At 32.5% G+C, this 18628-nt stretch overlaps 1 protein-coding gene and 1 long non-coding RNA gene across 3 annotated transcripts in view; both read right to left on the reverse strand.

Annotated features, from left to right (window-relative positions):
• Window positions 1-18628, reverse strand: part of LOC139907389 (uncharacterized) — a 53895-nt gene that overhangs the window by 14324 nt on the left and 20943 nt on the right. The window lies entirely within an intron of this gene.
• LOC121131420 (TATA box-binding protein-like 1) lies at window positions 1156-18082 on the reverse strand. 2 transcript variants are annotated; one of them, XM_040726866.2, is made up of 5 exons: window positions 17900-18082; window positions 15312-15762; window positions 14856-15103; window positions 13032-13253; window positions 1156-2233 (listed from the first exon to the last, which is right to left on the reverse strand). In XM_040726866.2, exons 2-5 carry the CDS (start codon window positions 15609-15611, stop codon window positions 2122-2124), a joined length of 882 nt encoding a protein of 293 aa, XP_040582800.1. In that variant the 5' UTR covers window positions 15612-15762; window positions 17900-18082; the 3' UTR covers window positions 1156-2121. The 2 variants fall into 2 exon arrangements, with proteins under 2 accessions (XP_040582800.1, XP_071749952.1); XM_071893851.1 differs by having other exon boundaries at window positions 17846-18056.

The raw sequence follows: 18628 nt of genomic DNA on the forward strand, positions 1-18628 counted from the left end.
CTACTATTAATGTGGACGTGTTTAGTAGGTTTAAAACTACCAATACCTGATAGAAGGCAAAAATTAACAGAAGAAAATATTTCTAAAGTCTTGATTTGTCGATATAATATAGCAAAATTTATGAATAAAATATGATAAATATAAAACAACACTAATTACTTTAAATTATTCTTATATGAACACTATTTTTCTTTAAATACAAATTTCTCAATTTTGATATTTTCAAAATTTTAGCGCTCTTTTTGGATATAAAAATTATTCAAATTTATTTATAGTTATCACTTTGTTGAGTGAAAGATGTGTTTGGATAGGAACAAGGTGGAATATATTGCTGCGTGCTCTAAATGAGCCGTCATAATTCCTTTTTCTGTTCTATAACTCAAAAAAACAGTTAGACAGAATTTGTATGTTTGCCAACGGCTAATAACTCTGGAAATGCCAGGTACTACCACTAGTGTTGAATCAGTCCTTATTTATTCGGTCCAGTCTTGGGACCGGTCCTTCAGACTGCCAGTACCAGAACTTCTTTATAAAGAAGAAATAAAGTATAGTTACATCATCAAGGACCAAACTTAATCAGTTTTAGGACTGGACTGAACTAGATAGGACTGCAGTCTTCATTCCCAGAATAAAGACTGACACAACACAAGGTACCATGGCTAGTTTATTAATGAAGTAAAAAAATGTAAATTGGGGACTTTTTAGATTATTTTTGATTTGACGATTAGTGTTGTGTAGGTCCATATTTAGGACAGAGGACTGCGGTCTAGTCCAACCCCACTTGTCTGTCCATGAAGAAGGTAAAATCGACCCCTGGTGACGTCAATGAGGGTAATTTTCCTTTTTTAATTATTCCGTTACATAATAGAATAGATTATATAACTAAGTAACTAATTTAGTATTATAGTGAAAAAAAAATATTTTGCAAGATATGTGCAATGATCATAATAAATATTTCATATATCTTATTTGGCTTAATAAACCATAAATATTTTCATGAAAAATTCCAAAGACAAACAGTTAAAGAACAGTCCCAATGATCAACAGTCCTAAGACTGGACTGGACCGAATAAATCGATACCGACACAACACTTCTGACGACACACATTTATTACGTGAACACGCCTGAACCCACATGAATAAAACGCAATTGAATAATTCATCTTTCAAGTGTATTTTAAATATTAATTTTTGAGCAAATGATGGATAGTAGTAGTAAAGTTATATAAAATGAATAAATTACAATTTTGCAGCTTTATAAGACTTTAATTAATCAAAATTATTGTAGTATAAAATAGAGCTAGTTAGGAATTACGAATATATAAAAACCAAATATCATGTACACAAAAATATTGGACTCGATTTTTTTTTTAGAAAGTTTTAGATGAATATCATAATTAAGTTTCATCACTTCAAACATAACACGAAAGAACGAACGAAAAAAAGAAGGTTTTGTGAAACATAACTTTATATTGGATAATTATAGGTAAATGTAAATTTTTGAAAATATGTATTAAGTTGTCAATTGTTTTAGAGCTTTTATTTATTTTTAAAAATAAATTGGATTTCAAACAGATATAGTATGATTATTGTGTGGTATAACTACGGATTTAAATTATCCTTGTCCATGCATTATATTTTGACAAAAAATCCATGAAAAACAAAAATATATATGTATTTATATATATCAAGAGAAAAGGAATTTTTCTTGATTGTGAGCTCGAGATTTTTTTTTGTTGGAGAAAAAAAACCAAAAAACCATGATTTTTTTTAAATTACAAATATGCATTTTATTTTACTAATAAAGGTATTTAAAAAAATATTGTTCAACAACTTCTAAATAATTATTATTTATGTTTGTTGTTTTTTTTGCTTTTCTATCCTAGCGAAAAAATAAATGCAAAAGCATTTCTAGTAGTTTTTTTTATAGGCGAGGAATAGTAGAAACAAAGGCAATATTGTATATTTTATTTAAATGATAGTTTAAATACGCCCATTATAAAAAAGTTCCTAGTTAAGATGATAGAAATTCCAAAGAAAACAAGAGTTTCTTGCTGCTGAACGTAATGCACATTCTAGAGATGTTTTGAGGATGTCCATAGTTGTAGTAGTAATCGATTATTATTTATCTTGTTCTTTGTCAGAACAAACGTCAGCTCTACCAAATACTTGCTCACGATCATGGTTTAAGTATAATATATCGTCCTTAGTTGAATGTTTACGTTTGCGACACCTGGAAATGCATTAAAAAAATCATATTAATCACCAACATAAATAAAGCTTAAAAATGAAGTTTTTCGGAAGAATTAGAGTGAAAAAGGGCTTAAAATGACCATTTTTATCATTCTCCCCACATATTAAATACAGAGGAAACAAAAGTAAGCCCTATTCAAAAAGGCAAAGCTTATAAAGCATCGAGGGTCATTCCACGTCAGATCGATAAAAAAAGGGACACTTTTTATAGCACCATTTATTTGAAATTTTGCATATAAATTAATATTGAATAGAATCTCAAAAATTTAAAATTTTAGTCTTTTTTGACTTTCATATCAGGAGTTAGAGGTTCCTTAAGATTCAGCCTCGAGGCCAGTACTATGTTTTTGACAGCTAAATCTCTTGTGTTTTTAATGATATCGATCTATTTTAAACGTGATTGAATATATATTTTTGAGATTGAGGTCATGAGGTCAATTCTTTGACCTTAAACATGGTATACTTCATTTTTTCATGAAATGGCCGTCAATATATATTAAATAATTACAAAAAAAGTTTTGGCGCTGCATTCAAATTTGGGTCAACGCTATAAGCGAAATACTAAGAACGGGATGTAAAAAACTTGAATACAATATTAGAAAAGAGAATTAATTTAGAGTTGTGGCGAGACAAATTTACACTAATTTATATATTTTTTTAGTTCAAGGTTATATAGATTTAGTAAACCACAACGTGGCCTGAAGTGTTTGTAAATATTTAAGGTGTTATAAGCCTAAACTGCTACAAATTTTAGTACGTAGTTCAAATAATAAAGCTTATTAAGCAAATTTAATAGTTACATGTGTATAGGTTGAAATATTTGATATACATATACTGGATCATGCGAAATGGATGTACCTATAATCAACATGAGAAAACTTTTGCTCCTCCTGAGTCTCAATTAAGTCAGACGTGATAAGATTATTTTAAGACATTTGTTAAGCACACAATGACATATTATTTATGAATTTGACCTTCATTGCTCTCAATGACAGCCTTCAAACGGCCACAGAAGGTGGAGCACACTCTGGCAATGTAGTCCCTTCTCCTGAGCTTCCACTCCTTCTCCACAGAGGACTTCAGGTGCGTGACATTGCTGTGGCGTGATCTGAAGCCCTTCGACTCGACTTGCCACCAGATAGAGTAATCCAAAGGATTCAGTTCAGGGCTGTGGGAAGGCCAGAAGTTCTTGGGCCAAAACTCCGGTGTTCTCTGCCAGCCAGGCTTGCACAACATTAACTTTGTGTGTGTGGGGGGGGGGTACCCCATCCTGGTGAAAGACGTAGGACGCCTTGCCCGACTTCTTGGTGATCTTGAGGAATTACGGGAATACCTTGATCTTCAAGTAGTCGGGCAAGCGTCCTACGTCTTCCAGCAGAATGGGGCACCCACCCACTCATCTTGGACACGTGGTGGAGGTCTTCAGAAGTGTCTTCAAAGCGAACAACCCGATTGTTCTGCTTGTTGAAGACGGGGTCGACAGTGAATGTTTTTTTCATCCGAGAAGAAGATCACACGGTTGCCATGATGCTTCAGGTCGTTTAAGAGTTTGGCCCGCTCCAAACGAACATTTTGTTGCTGTCGAGTCATTAATGGTCTTTCCACGTACCTCTTGCACTTTCCCCCGGCGGCCTTGATCGCCCTAGACACGGTGGAGGGAGCCAATGACTTCCTTTAGGCAAATTTGGCCATGGGCATAAAGGGCTTGGCCACTTCTGGAGTCAGTTTGGCCGGCTTTCCATTACTGGGTATGATTTTAAGGTTTTTACTCTGTTTCATGAGCTTTCTGACCGTGTAGACGGTATGCCTCTCGATCCCAACAATCTTGACAATTTCAGGTGTGCAGTGGAATGCACAAATCAAAGCAGCAATCAGATTTATTTTTGTTTTCAGAAATGACAAGAGGCGATTGTAATAGCTCATTCGTAAGATTAAAAAGTCAGCTGTCACGTGAAACATCGGAAATTTACGAATTACAATCATTATACCTCGAAAAGTTAATCTATAGTAGAGGTACATCCATTTCACATGACCCGGTATACTGTTATCAGTTTAATACAAAGGGGGGAGTGTGGCTAGTTAAATGTCCAAGAACTGATTCAGATTTATTTTTCAGGATTTATTAAAAACATTATAGCTCGAGTCACTTAAAAAATGACTTAACACAGTACATAGACACATTTATACCTCGTACAGTGCGGTTGAGCAAAATCGAGTACAAATGTATACTTGACGGATATGTGCGTCTTGTGCGAGAACTATGAGACCAAGTTCAACATTTATATGTTTTTAACTGAAAATTAAAGTAACTTTTAGATTATTATCTTGAAGCTTATGTGGAATGCTTTGTTAATGAGAAACTCCGGTCCAATGTCAGTCTGCTTTTTTGTGTTAGTTATGCCTTTGGCAGAGAAGTACTCATCTATGAAGTTCACAATAGTAATGGTAATTTAATGTTAAAAAACAAGAATTTAGCTGAACATTGCCCCTGTCTTTGTCTAATTCGGCCCATGGACATTGCCATCAGCTCCATTTAAGTTTAAATAGTTAGAAAAATCAAGTTTCGAGTTCTTGACAAAAATTTGTATTATTTTACAAAAACAAATTTGATCATCCTTGATTTCAACTTTTAGAACAGGTAAAGACCTTGATTTTGTTTTTTATAATTTTATTGATATCTAGCTTCAGTCTAGAGATATGGAGGCAAAGAGTTACAGCGCTTATAGGAGCCAATATGTCAATCTCAAAGATCATGGACAAGAAAAAGTGCTCCAGAACTTTTAATTATTATGTCAAGGTTATGGTCAAGTCCGGAAATTACCTTCAGAGGGAAAAAGGTAGTGGTGGACACAATAGGAAGCGTACAGAACTTAAATTGGCCGAGATCAAGGCCATAATCCGTGAGAACTCCGAAATATCAATAGTCAACCTGGGAAAGGCCACAGGGTTGTCCAAGACGACTACAATTGATGCAGTAAGGGACCTAGGGACAAAAGGTACAAAAGAAGGCATCGGCAGCTCCTTACCAAGACCATCATGGCAATGAAAGTGACAAAAGGAAAAATACTTCTGAACTGAATAAAGAAAAATTCTAACGTTGTGCACATCTTCAGTGATGAGAAGTTTTGGACTGTTGACCAGGCCAGAAATGCACAAAACGATTGTTATTTGGCCACAAGTCACAAAGAGGTTCCCCCCATCAATAAGACAAAGCCCCGGCTAGGATCATGATATTGGGTGTGATAGCATCTGATGGCAAGGCAATGGACCGTACTGGTTCCCAAAATCAACACAGAGGAGTATCTGAAGGTCATGAACGAGATCGTAAAGCATTGACTGGACCAAACATATCCTCAGGGAGGTTATGTTTGGCAACAAGATTCAGCACCATTCCACAAGGCTGCTAAAACTCAAAAACGGTGTGCGATGAATTTGGATTATTTTCGACCTTTGTCCATGTAGCCACCTTCTTCTCCAGATTGTTAGTCTTGGACAGTGGGATCAAGGGCAATGAGGAGAAAAAGGCTTGCCGCACTCATTATGCAAGTGTTGAAGTTCTAAAGGCCTCCCTTGAAGATGTGTGGGCTAACATGTCGAAGGAGTATGTAGCCAGGGTATGTTCAAGCGTCAGACCTAGGGTGCAGGCCATGGTTGCAGTCAATCAGATCATTTTGAAATTTAATTATAATAATTATATACTTAATTGAATAAAAAATTCCAACCTTCTACTCCTTACGGTTCTTGCATAAAACATATCAGTCACGTATTCATTTGTACACGATTTGCTCGACCGCACTGTACAACAATAACAGCGTTCAATTTACAGAGAGTTAATAATTAATTAATTATTTGTGATGATTGAGTACACATATATAGATTCATTGGTTACATGGATATGCCAGACTTTTCGAAACCTTCAGTACAACGAATTAACAAGGTGACCAGTACTTTTGCCTTTAACAATTTTGCCTTAATATATAAATAAATGAAGTTTATGGGTCGTTTTTGTTTACTTTAGGTCAAAATGAATGTTTACATTGAATTTTTTAATTAAAAAATGTAATGTTTATTACTATAAAGTGCATTAAATGTTTGTTTTCTTTTGGAATAATGATAGAATTATGTTCTTGCCTCATATTATGCTGGTACGTCAATCCACGAGTCTTTTCTAGTATGAATGATCAGTCATGTCTAATTATTATAATTGATAATGGAGAAGTGATTATCACTAGTCTATTATGTCATGACCAACTACTCCGAGGACAAAATTGTCAAAGTCTGTACCAGGTTCAGGCACCGTATTGAGACTGTCATTGCTTCTAACGGAAGCCATATCGAATAAAGTACAGCCTCTGTGATTTGCAAACTATTTTTATTAATTATTTTAAATTAGTTAATAATATTTTGAGTTTTTGAACTAAAAAGTTTTGCTTTTGTCGACCAGAAAAATTTGCTTCTGCATCCTATACTATATTTTTTTTTCACGTAGGATAATAGTGGATTTGATTAATATAAGTTCTTCTAAAACAAAATATATATAAATATTAAGTACAAATAGGAACCAAAAAATGAGATGAAACATTTACCAAGTAGGGGAGAACCAGAATGGTTCGAACAGTTAAGCATTCTTTGTATCATAAAACGTTCATTTCCCAACCAAATTTCAAAAAATTAAATTGTAATTATTTAACAACTATTTGGTTACATTTAGTTATATATATATATATATTTTTGTGAGAGCATTTGTTTCTTCTCTACAATATTTTAACTATAATAGAAATTCCTTTAGACGTTCGATATAGTAAGGTTGTGATTTTTGATTTTATTGATGACAATTAAAAATTAAGAGTTTGCCCGTGAAGCCATCATTGTGGGAGTCTGCCATTTTGGAGGCATACATAATCTAATTTATAAGAATAATACTTTTCTTTTGATTCAAGAAAAAATGGTGAATTATTGCCGCGTTTTTTAATGTCATAATAAGGACAACTATAGTAATAACATATATTATCTATCAAAAATATATATCTCTTCATCTTATTTAAGATCCTAATATATTAATATTACTGTAAAAAAATACTTGGAACCATCATTAAATTAATGGAGGATGTTGGTACTGATGTCATTTATAGAAATACATATAAAAATGTTTTGAGTCATCCACACCAAATGACTATCAAGTTATCAGTAAAAAGTATAAAATATTTACTAATTTCGAAATGGAACTCTGAATTTTGTACTAACAGTAAGTATTCAATTTTTTTAAAATCTAACCCTAAAATATGATTCTATTTTAGCCAAAATTATCAAGAATTATGATCACTTAAAGACTTGGGTATGATAATTAGGTTTTCCAATATTACAGTCAATAAATATTACTTTTTTTTATCACTTAAGGTTTAGCTATGGTTGATAGGCTTCGAGAAATGGTGTTCAGAAAACTCATAAAAGGCAAAAACAACTGCTTAAATGGTAACAACAACGGGGGGTAGTTACATTGGCTGTAGCATTATAATTAGCAATTGTGTATATCCTTCATGATAATGGTATGTTGTTATATAAGCATAAATAACGGGGAAAATATCTTTTTTTTGATGCTCTTAATAAGGAGTCATATCGCCGGACATTACTACATAATTAGCTTTTGCTCTAAATCTTTAAGATGGATTTATTTCTAACATTTTTATCATTAGTATATTTATTGTCTAATTTTATGATTTTGACATTTACTTTATTATTAATAATTAGTTAGATCTCATCGGTAGAGATATATCTATCCTGTGCACAATTGTATATAGCAACTTCCACATGAAGAAGAGGGGTAATCATCTTTTTGATTAAACTCCACGTCTCGCTTGTGTTTTGCAACCTAAAGTTATGACATATTTAACTGAATTCCGGTGTCAGAGCAAGAAAATATCATTTGGATCAATCTATTATTTCAATATTCTGTAATACTCTTCTTTGTCGTTTCATTAGCTATTATTCTGAGAATAAGGTTCATCATGAATTACAATTTCATGGAGTGTGACGTTTTCAAATCTACTGTAACGGATAAAAAACGTCAAAGTCAATTAATTATACGTAGTATATATTCATTAAACATTTGCTAATAAATACTTACGTTATACCCTCAAAAATAATAAAGCAGGCAGATGATAATCACATCAGTATTTTAAACAATGATACCATATCTTTCCCCCCTCCCTTCTTGCACGCGTTTTCTCTACAATATTATCAACTTTAAATATGAGGAAAAAGTCATGAATATAACAATAATGAATTTGAATGAAATTTTTCTATACGCATTTCTTTCAAATTAGACACCTCATGGATTCGAAGTGGAAGAGCAAATGAATTTATAATTAGAACGTAAAAAATGAAATGAATATTTCTTACAATCACTGGCACTGATATTTTTATCGTCTGTACGTTTTTTTGTAAAATCATTACGTCTTAAAAGATAGGATTTTGATTATTTAACTTCAACTAGAGTAAATTGGCCAGGCACATTTAGAAATTAAAATTAATGGCATCGACGGGACACTGATGTCCCGTATTTTCATTCATTCGCCCTTACATTATTTTTTTCATTACAATACAATATAATAAGAACGTATTATATAGATACTTAGTTTTATAATTTATTCTATGTATTATATAACGGAATAATAAAAGTAGGAAAATTACCCTCATTGACGTCGCGAGGGATCGATTTTACCTTCTTTAATGACCGAAAAGTTAGACAAGAGTGGATGGGACCGGACACAACACTAGTAACGACGTGCTATATTCAGGGTCGATAGTCGTTAAAATTAGCCACTAGCCAACAGGGCTATTCACTTTTTTTTACTATCCCTGTGAAACATTTACTAACCCAGAATACCACAAATATAGGATCAATTTAAGACTAGTACAATACTAATTTTGTTTTAAAATAAGTTAAGTTTTGGGAGAACTAAAAGAAAGTAATATATTTTCTGTGAAACACATTTTATACTTATAATAAGTACAACTAAAAATTAAAATTATAATGTTTAAAACAATTATTAATCATGTTCCATAGAAAGCAAGTCTGCAAGTCTTTCTTCAAACTATCATAAGCTCTTAAGTTATTCAATTGTAAGTAAGTAAGCTGCTCTGTTTGCCTCATCTTCATCAGAAGTCTCTAAAACTGTTTCAGGTTGCACGATTGGTAAATAAAATATATTTTACTTAAAAAATTACAAATAATATTTTATTTCAATGTCTATTCGACGTATGAGACGTTGACATAAGGTAATACTTATGATTTGAACACAAAATTGCCTGTGTATATCCGGTATTTAAAGTACGGTATTACTTAGCCAAACGGGATAGATGCAAGTCCGACTGGATATTAATCAATATTTCTTATTACAATTGTAGGAACTGTAAATAGCGGATTTTATTTCTAAATATATCTTGAAATCAATTAAAAAGCTTACTAAACCATAATGTGAACTAGATTGAGATTATTTCTGTATTCCTTTAAAATTGGTCCACAATTACTTATTTCCTACATAGTATTCCGTGTCACATTTCAAATTTTGCTTCTTTGTTGTAAATCACATGCAAAAATATTTCCCTAGGGTGACCGAACGACAACAATAATGCTACAGTTCGAATTCATACTCATGGAAATAAGTAAAAACTAATTTTATATTTCTACATAGCAAGCAACTTCTTATTAGCTATGAAATATGATTGCAAATCGTAGAATAATCCTATTATAAAAGCTATCAATACAAATTGAAGATTTAAAAAAAAAAAAAATATGAAGCCACTCTGTCTCATTTTTACTTAATGCCGTCTCAGTTTGAATTCGTGCTAGAGTGTCACATGCAGTGTTTTATTAGTCCTTATTTATTCGGCCCAGTTCAGTCTTAGGACAGGTCCTTCAAACTGTCAGTAATAGAACTGATTAAAAAAAGATAAATGACGTCTTCAAGGACCGAACTATATAAGTTTTAGGACTGAACTCGACAGGACTATAGTCTTCAATCCAAAATAAGGACCAATAAGGACACAACACATGTGTGGAACTAACTTTTATGTAGCAGTAATATAGATATAAAGTCGGCTAATTTGTTCCACGAATTATTCAAAGACACAATGCATGCTACGAACTAAAATTGTATTACTAAAAGGGTCTTGAAATGAAAAGCCGTACAATGACGATATCGCTATGTCGTGTGAAATGTTATAAAATACATTTAAGCTCCTAGGTACGGACATAAACAATTGAATATCTGATAATTATATCAACATCTGTTCCTTGATGTGAACGCTCTGGCCATTTCTTATTTATATACAATTTAGGACATAACTGAAAATTGAAAATAATGAATTGATTTTCATTCGAATGTTAATATTAACCTAATTCTGCTCTGTTTAGTAATAAAACATACTTTAAAAAATGAACATATAGGTTCAGGGATTCATGTTAGAGAATTCAACAAAAAACTTGCCGTTTAATTTTTAAAACTATTAACAACGGCCGTGGTAGAGTTGGCCACAGTATCTACCTCGAGGAGTACAAGAGTTAAGATACATTCCCCCTCCCCCAACATCTTGAGAACATGAAGCTAAGTAACTTTTGCTATTTATAAGTCTTCATAAACAAGAACTAATTATCATAATAAAAATAAGACTTCATTTATAAATTTTTGGTCCCCAAAACAAGTGTAGATACACGATCAAATCATGTAAATACGAGAAATATGCGTAAGTGTAAACAAAAAGATTCGATTAAAAAAATATGTACAATTTTTATATAAATATTAGTATGTTAATATATTAATTATTAGATTTTCCCGTTTTTGAGATAATATTTTTAAAACAACAGCTAATTTATTACTCTTCATATATAGGTGAAAAATGAGATTATCAAAGTTGTTTTGAATTTGAACCATTTGAATTTTAAACATATTTTTTATGCGGATATTCTTATATTGTTATATTGTGTTTTCACTGACGTCATACATTGCATCAAAATTGAGGGAGACGTCCTTTTTGCGACCAAAAGTTGATATTTTCACAAAAATTCAATTAACTTCTTAATAACTGCAGCTTTTTTAAAGGATTTATAGCAGCTCTGTATTATACAAGATGTTTTTATAAGTCATCAGTAGTGTTGTGTTGGTCCTTATTTAGAACTGAAGACTGCAGTTCGTCAAGTTCCGTCTCGGTCCGGTCCAGTCCTGCATATCAGTCCTAAAAACTTGTAAAGTTGAGTCTTCGGTGACGTCACTTAACTTTATGTATAGTTTTTTAATTCAGTTCTAGTACTGACAATCCTAAAGATCGACGGTCCTAAGGACTGATTGGAACTGTTCTAAGACTGGACTGGACCAAATAAATAAAGATAGACACAACACAAGTTCTCAGTAATAGCTATTTCACCTAGACTGAACCTGGAGTTTATTTGGGGGAATGAGATTGCTATGGAATGCCTGATAAGCATGTATAATTATACATGATATTTCCATCACTGATTATACTGAAAGGGGGGATCTTGAAGACTTAGTCGATCAAAGATCCCATTTTATCTTCAGAATTCTCAAGATGGAACCTGCTAGGTTGACATGCTCCAACTTACTGCGATTGTATGTTTCGATTCAAACAGTTAGGATATTTTGTATGAGTTTGCAAGTAGTAAATGATGGCTCCGGAATGCAATTTGAAACTTCTAAAATATTTTGTTTGCAAGTTCCCAAAATAAAGTTTTAAGAAATATCTCAAGAGTACAAATGAATGAAAATCAAAGCTATGCAAATTTGAAATTGGAGAGTTGTTTGGATATCCTATTGGTTTATCCAGATTATTGTGCAGTGGATAAGAAATTATAAATATACTGGGTTCGGAAGCAAAACGTGGACTGTTAATAAAAGCTAATTATGTAATTTAAATAGAGAGGTTTTGTGATCATGTCCTTTCTGCATAAGTAAAAAATAATAAACATTTCTCAAATCTTTCATAAGAAGCAAAAAGGCAGATGATCTCAGACCTTCTGTATGCCAAAATTGAGGTGGTAGAAATTATGGACAATGTGAAGTGCTCCAGGAGCCTCATTTTCAAGGTGGCCAAGATGAAAAAGACCTCTGAAGGAAAGAAGGAAGTGGGGGAAACAACTTGAAAAGGGATTTTGAGTTTCTGGGGGACCTGAAGAAGAAGGTCAAGGAAGACCCCACAAAATCCATTAATCGCCTCTCTATCGAGTTTGACGTGGACGAGGGCTGTGAAGGAGGACTTGGGGTTGTCCTCTTACACAATAATAACCATCTATAAAACTGAGATTCCAAACCCAACTTAGTCCTTATAATGTGAATATTTTTAGTTCGCAAACGTGAATATATAAATATTTAGTCACTTTTTATGGAATCTGATTCTTTCGTCTTCAGGGAAATATTTCTCATCTGTAAAACTAATTTATCAATAAATCACTTACTTTATATCCTGATAGAATAATGCATGCACTTGTGCGATCTTAAAAAGAAGCACACGATGTATGGTTTGAGGCCAAGGATTTAATGCTATATTAAATTTTATCCACCCAAATACAAGAAAAGATAGTGTATCAAAGTTTTGGCCAAATCTACATAATAGTAGTCCTTTTTTAAATGTATATATTTTTAGAATCAGTTTGCTCTTATGTAAAGTCTGTAAAAACATTTGTTTCTGAGAAAAATAAGAACTTATATGAATTTTGCTCTCATTCGAATTTGATAAAATAATATTATGTATTTAATGTAACTTACACAGGAGGTGATTGAGGAAGATCAGGTATGGGTTTCTTGATATCTGCTGAAGTCTTTGGTTTCTTATGTTCTTCAACAAGAGGAAATATGTGTTCAATAGCCGCTTGGACATTTCTGACACTTGGAGCAGTAACAGTAATACTTCCAGTAGAAAATATTTTAAGTGTTGCTTTTGGATGGTACATTTTATAAGTTACACCTGGATGTAATTCAGGTTCATAACTGAAATAATAAATGATAAGTAATGATCAACCTAATAATTTGATTGTAGCAGGACACAAATGATTAATGCTGTCATCATAATATCTTTAAAGATTAAAAGTTCAATCTATACTACATAATGTATTCATGGATATTACAAAAAAAAAAGAAACTAAAAAGATATGAAATACAATAATTTGAGCATATTAAGCTAATTAATCAAGGGTAACAATAAGATAGGAACTATAAATTTCATAATATTAAAATAATGATAGAATGTGTGATCAAGCAAAATGACCCGGTCTAAATAATTTAAAATAATAATCATTATCAAGCAGTCAATTCAATATTTGCTAAATATATTTTTTTTTATGGGAAATAGCTTTACTTCGATATACTTGTCACTTAGATGAATTAACAATTAACAAGAGAAAAGGTCCATAATCTTCTCGGTACCCATTTCAGTTATAAAAACATTGCAATTGATAAAGTATACAATAGTTAAGCGTTCAAAGCCACCTTACTCGAGACTTAGAGGGATCGAGACCATAAGGAAAAAATGTTATAAAAAACTTAAATCTTGTTTCTTTAATTTTGGTCGTAACAAAGAGACCGAGACATTCAAGGGTCGTCACTAAGGCCTTCAAATAAGTGTCTTCAGAACGAAGAATACAGACCAGTTGATGATGCTTGGGATCTTGAGGTCGGTCGGAAAAAAGATACATTCGTTCGAATCAGTTCCTATTTGGAAATTGGAACTTATTTATAATACTAAGTGTTGATACATATAGTTCTTCCATGAACTAAGGCGACGACTCTAGATGAAAATTGCATATGACAACAATAAACCAAAATTGTGTCAAGTTAGTAGCACCAACTTTAGGAAAAAGGAATTACAGTTAAACCTAGATCTAACGGACACCACTGCAACAAAATTGGGATGCAAGGGACAAAATCTACTACACCAAATTTTGTCCGCTTGGCGGCGCAGGAAGTTTGCTGATAGCACCGCAGTATAACCTTAAATTAATTAATAAAGAAATTGCATTTAAATCAATGTTGACGAAGCCGCTTTATTTTGGAGGTCGCTGCCGAAGAATACACAAGCATTTCGGAACGAAGAAAAAACGCCGGGGAATAAACTAAGCAAGGACAAATTATCTGCATTATTGGGGGCAAAGGCTACTGAAACGCACCGCCTCGCTCTAACGGTCCGTCGGCTTTAACAGACATCTTCTCCCCCCTATTAACTCGTTAAATCGAGGTTTAACAGTATGTCAGTCTTCATCACCAAAATTGAACTCCTTGGACCACATCTGATGGGACACTAACGAGAGGGAGATTGACGACGTACATCATACAAACTGGAATCTACAATGGACATATCATTATCAAGGAGGTATGTGCAAGTTTAGAATCCAAATTTAGGCTGCTATTAAGGACAATGTCAGCTATTTTGAAATAAATGTATAGCTAATACACACTGTTCATTGTCTTTAAATTTTACATGCCAATGATACACAAATAAAAAGAAATATATAATTTTTTAAAAAATGTAATAAACCGGGTACATATTTACTTGAGCACTGTACATTGGTATAGTATTACTAGTAACGCTCTTACCTCGCTTGACGGTGAGCTTGAGAAAAGTTTGCAATTTTGATACCAAATGGAAGAGTACATGTTCCTAAAACATTGACAACTCGAAAGTTTTTAAATCTGATCCTAAACCCTAATTTTTGTAAAAGTCTAGCATAGCGTCGAGCTGCGATTCGAGCCTGTTCCTCACTATTAGCTCCTGTACAAGTAATTTTACCTGATGACCACATAGATGCAGTTGTATAAGGTCGTCGTAGTTTCATAGTAACCATCTGAAAAAAACAAATAAGAACACTTAATTAGCACCTCACTATTGGCACGTTTCATGCTACATATCTAATTAACTTTTACATACATATACTATACAAAATATTACAAGGGGAACAAAAGTTGGAATACCAAACATGACGACAGTATGGCCCTCAACTACTATTGAAGAAGAATGAATATGTTGACTACTACTAAGTTAATATCACTCACCCCATTTTCTTTGCGATATTCAACGTTAACACCTCTAAGAGCAATGTCTCTAAGATTTAAATGGCACCGAACACTAAAACTGCACACTACATTATTAATGACTATATCCACTTCAGGAACAGCCTCTTGTGAGTCTTGATTCGGATCTGCTCCTTCGATCTGCGTAATCGATGAAGCATTATCATGATTATTCGACGTAGGTGTGGTAGTATTAGTAGAAGGAGTACTGTTTGCAGTCCCTGGGACTAACGTGCTCCCACCATTGCGAGTATTAAAAGATGTTTCTACGACTGTGGCCATCTAAGTGAACACGTTTTTCACTTAATTAAATCACTTTAAAACAAATTGCCGCCCCCTTCTTTCTATCAACCCAGATTCAAATAATTTTGATGTCCTCCCAAGTTATAATACAAATGACAGAAATAAGTAGTCCTTAGAAAAATTATTTTACCTATAAAAATAAAATGATAGGTTATTAATATATCATCTCGATGGTTTTTATATGTATAGTAATAATGGACCTCATCAATATCATCACCTCGAGCGCTGAGATAATATAATCAAGAATATTTTCTTAAACTTTTTCACAGTAATGTTCAGGCAGACTGTATAAAAATGTATTGAATATCAATTATTGATCAGTATATTACCACAAACAAACGAATGGTATCGGCATAACATATCCAAAATAATATTTTATTCATATAAAATAAGAAGCAACCTTAAAACTATTATATATGTACAAGTCATTAACTTTTAAGGGAAAACAAATTATTAAAAAAGACCCCAAATATAGCTAACTTACTATGGTGTTACTTTATATTGATCGAAAGAAGTTAACTGGATATATATATATATTTATATAAATTAACATCATTATTGCTTTTATTGTCTCAATAAGTAAAACAAAAGTTGGTCTTTTTAAAAATAAAATAAAAGAAAATACTTCTACACATAGTTCAGATAAAAATAATTTTTAAATACGCAATGAAAGCTAAATAATTTACCAAGACATACAGAAATTTTCTCTCAGGATATAACACACACCTTATGCTTTACATCCGTCAAAACAAAAGAAAAACTTTTTAGAGGACTGTAATTCGAGAACATATTTTAATAAGAGAAGCAGAAATGCTGCTACTTCCAGAGCAACGCCAGGTAAATTATGCAAATATAAATATAATTAATTCATATTTCAATATTTGAAGATTAGAACATGTTTAAATTTGAAATTGAAGCAGAAAATAATATAATTAAAGTCTTATTAAACAATATCAAAAGAAACAACTGTTATTCAAAAAGAAAGTAAAATTCCTTAAAAGGTAAAGTAACAAATATATGCTTGTGTAAATCATCAAAAATTATGAAGAGGGTTCTGGATATATATTGCGAGTCGTACAAATCAAATGATGGAGGTGGTAGTCAGATGCAGAGCTCATTAGGAAAGACTCCAATGTTGGTCAAGTTTCATCTAAACCAAAAGAGAAATAAAAATCAGAAAGAAGTTTCAAAAGATTTTTTTTTGTCTTTCATTAATACATCTGTATTTAAAGGTTTTAAAAGATTTTTGTTTATAGAACTAATACCTGATACATTGAATAAGAGTGTAATAATAAAAATAAATACACAATAGCTATGACATATATATAAATTAAAGCCAGTCGGGCCAAATAAATATACAATTAATTTCAATAAAAAAAAAACTGTCGTTTTTTAATTATATTTGGTGGAGGTTGACAGAGGAATTTTTTATTTATTTTTATGATCAAATGAATAGTGTGCAAGTAGATATTTGATTAAGACATCTCAAATATTAAAATATCCTCTTAGAGTGTCATTTAATTCCTCAACAACTTATGTTTAAAAAAAGAACCACATTAGGGACATATTTAAAAGTATTATGTCATGGCCTATGTTTAAGAGGATAAAAAACTACTCGAAATGTCGTTATGTATGAAATTAGCCAATGATTCCTCATTGTCATTTTTGTCATGGAGATGACAAAGTAATGAAAAGCAAGGAAATAATTTATTAATATAATAAAGAACTGAATTCGTAGCTTTTATACATAGGATGGTCGTGCCACAAAAATGCGTATGCTTGCTACTCTTGATACAAACAAAAGATATCATTGGAAATGAGTTGACTCATGGGAGTTCATCTAGTCAGTGAATTGTAATACTAAATTATATACATAAAAAGTAATACTTTATTGGGGGAAATCTTCCTCCCCGAATTATAAATTCAATAACATTTTAACAAGTAATAATTCACGGCAATGGTTTTTGAAGAAGATGAATATTCATTCTCAATTCCTTAACTTAACTCCTGCTAATCCTGACCCGTAATGATATGTTAACACGAAGAGAGACACACATGGACACAAAGAGCAGCACCCAGAATGTAACTCCTTTAGAAGTAAGACGAAGAAGGAAGGCGGAGATCAGATTGGACTTTATAGAAAGAGAAAAAACGTGGTCAAAGATGAGGAAGAAACTTGGGAAAGAAGAGGCTCGAAAAACATGGCTTCTTACTTTCAAAATTCCGAAAAAAAAAGTTAAGAAATGAGTTAAAAAATCAAGACTCACACGGGATTGGAATCACCTCCCGTCGCGCCCACTAGTCACTATACGAAGTTCTTATTTCTTTCTTTTTAGTTCGTCCTCAATTTTTCCCTTTTTTTAATTTTATTTCTTTTTACAAATGGAGGAATTACACAGGGGAGGTGTACGGGGAAACTGAGAGGATGGGACTTACTAGAACAAGATTAGGCAACAAGAAAATGGCTGGGCAAGCACAGTTGATGTATAAAATAAATCTCTCACGTCGTTATCTTTATTGTATCACGAAACCTTTCCTCCAAAAAGAGACAGAAAATAGGGCCGAAATCATCTGGTAGTCAAATAAATAATAATTAGCCAAAGCTGCTATTTATATCTTTTATTCTTTCAGACTTAGGCTGATTCATTCATAGGGAGTTGCCTCTCAAAAAACCTACTATGAGCATATTTCGTAAGGTTAGTTCAATCAAGGACTCCTGTAAGCAGGACCGGGCACGCGCAAACATGAATTCAAATACGCGTGCAACATGGTTCCATTGAAAAAAAAACAAAGCAACTTGTTTGGTAGGATAATAAGTAATAACTAATATTTATTAGTTACTTTGTGGACGCCATCTTTATTGTGTTTTGTAATTCCAATCATGCCCACAAAGTGTTGTGCTACAGGGTGTAGAACGGGCTATGACAACGAGCCGTGTTACGATCCATCTGTGGCCAAACAAAGAGAGAAACGCCGGACTTGATACCGCCTTGCTG

Source organism: Lepeophtheirus salmonis, chromosome W (genome assembly GCF_016086655.4).
Source record: "Lepeophtheirus salmonis chromosome W, UVic_Lsal_1.4, whole genome shotgun sequence".
NCBI classification, from domain to species: domain Eukaryota; kingdom Metazoa; phylum Arthropoda; class Copepoda; order Siphonostomatoida; family Caligidae; genus Lepeophtheirus; species Lepeophtheirus salmonis.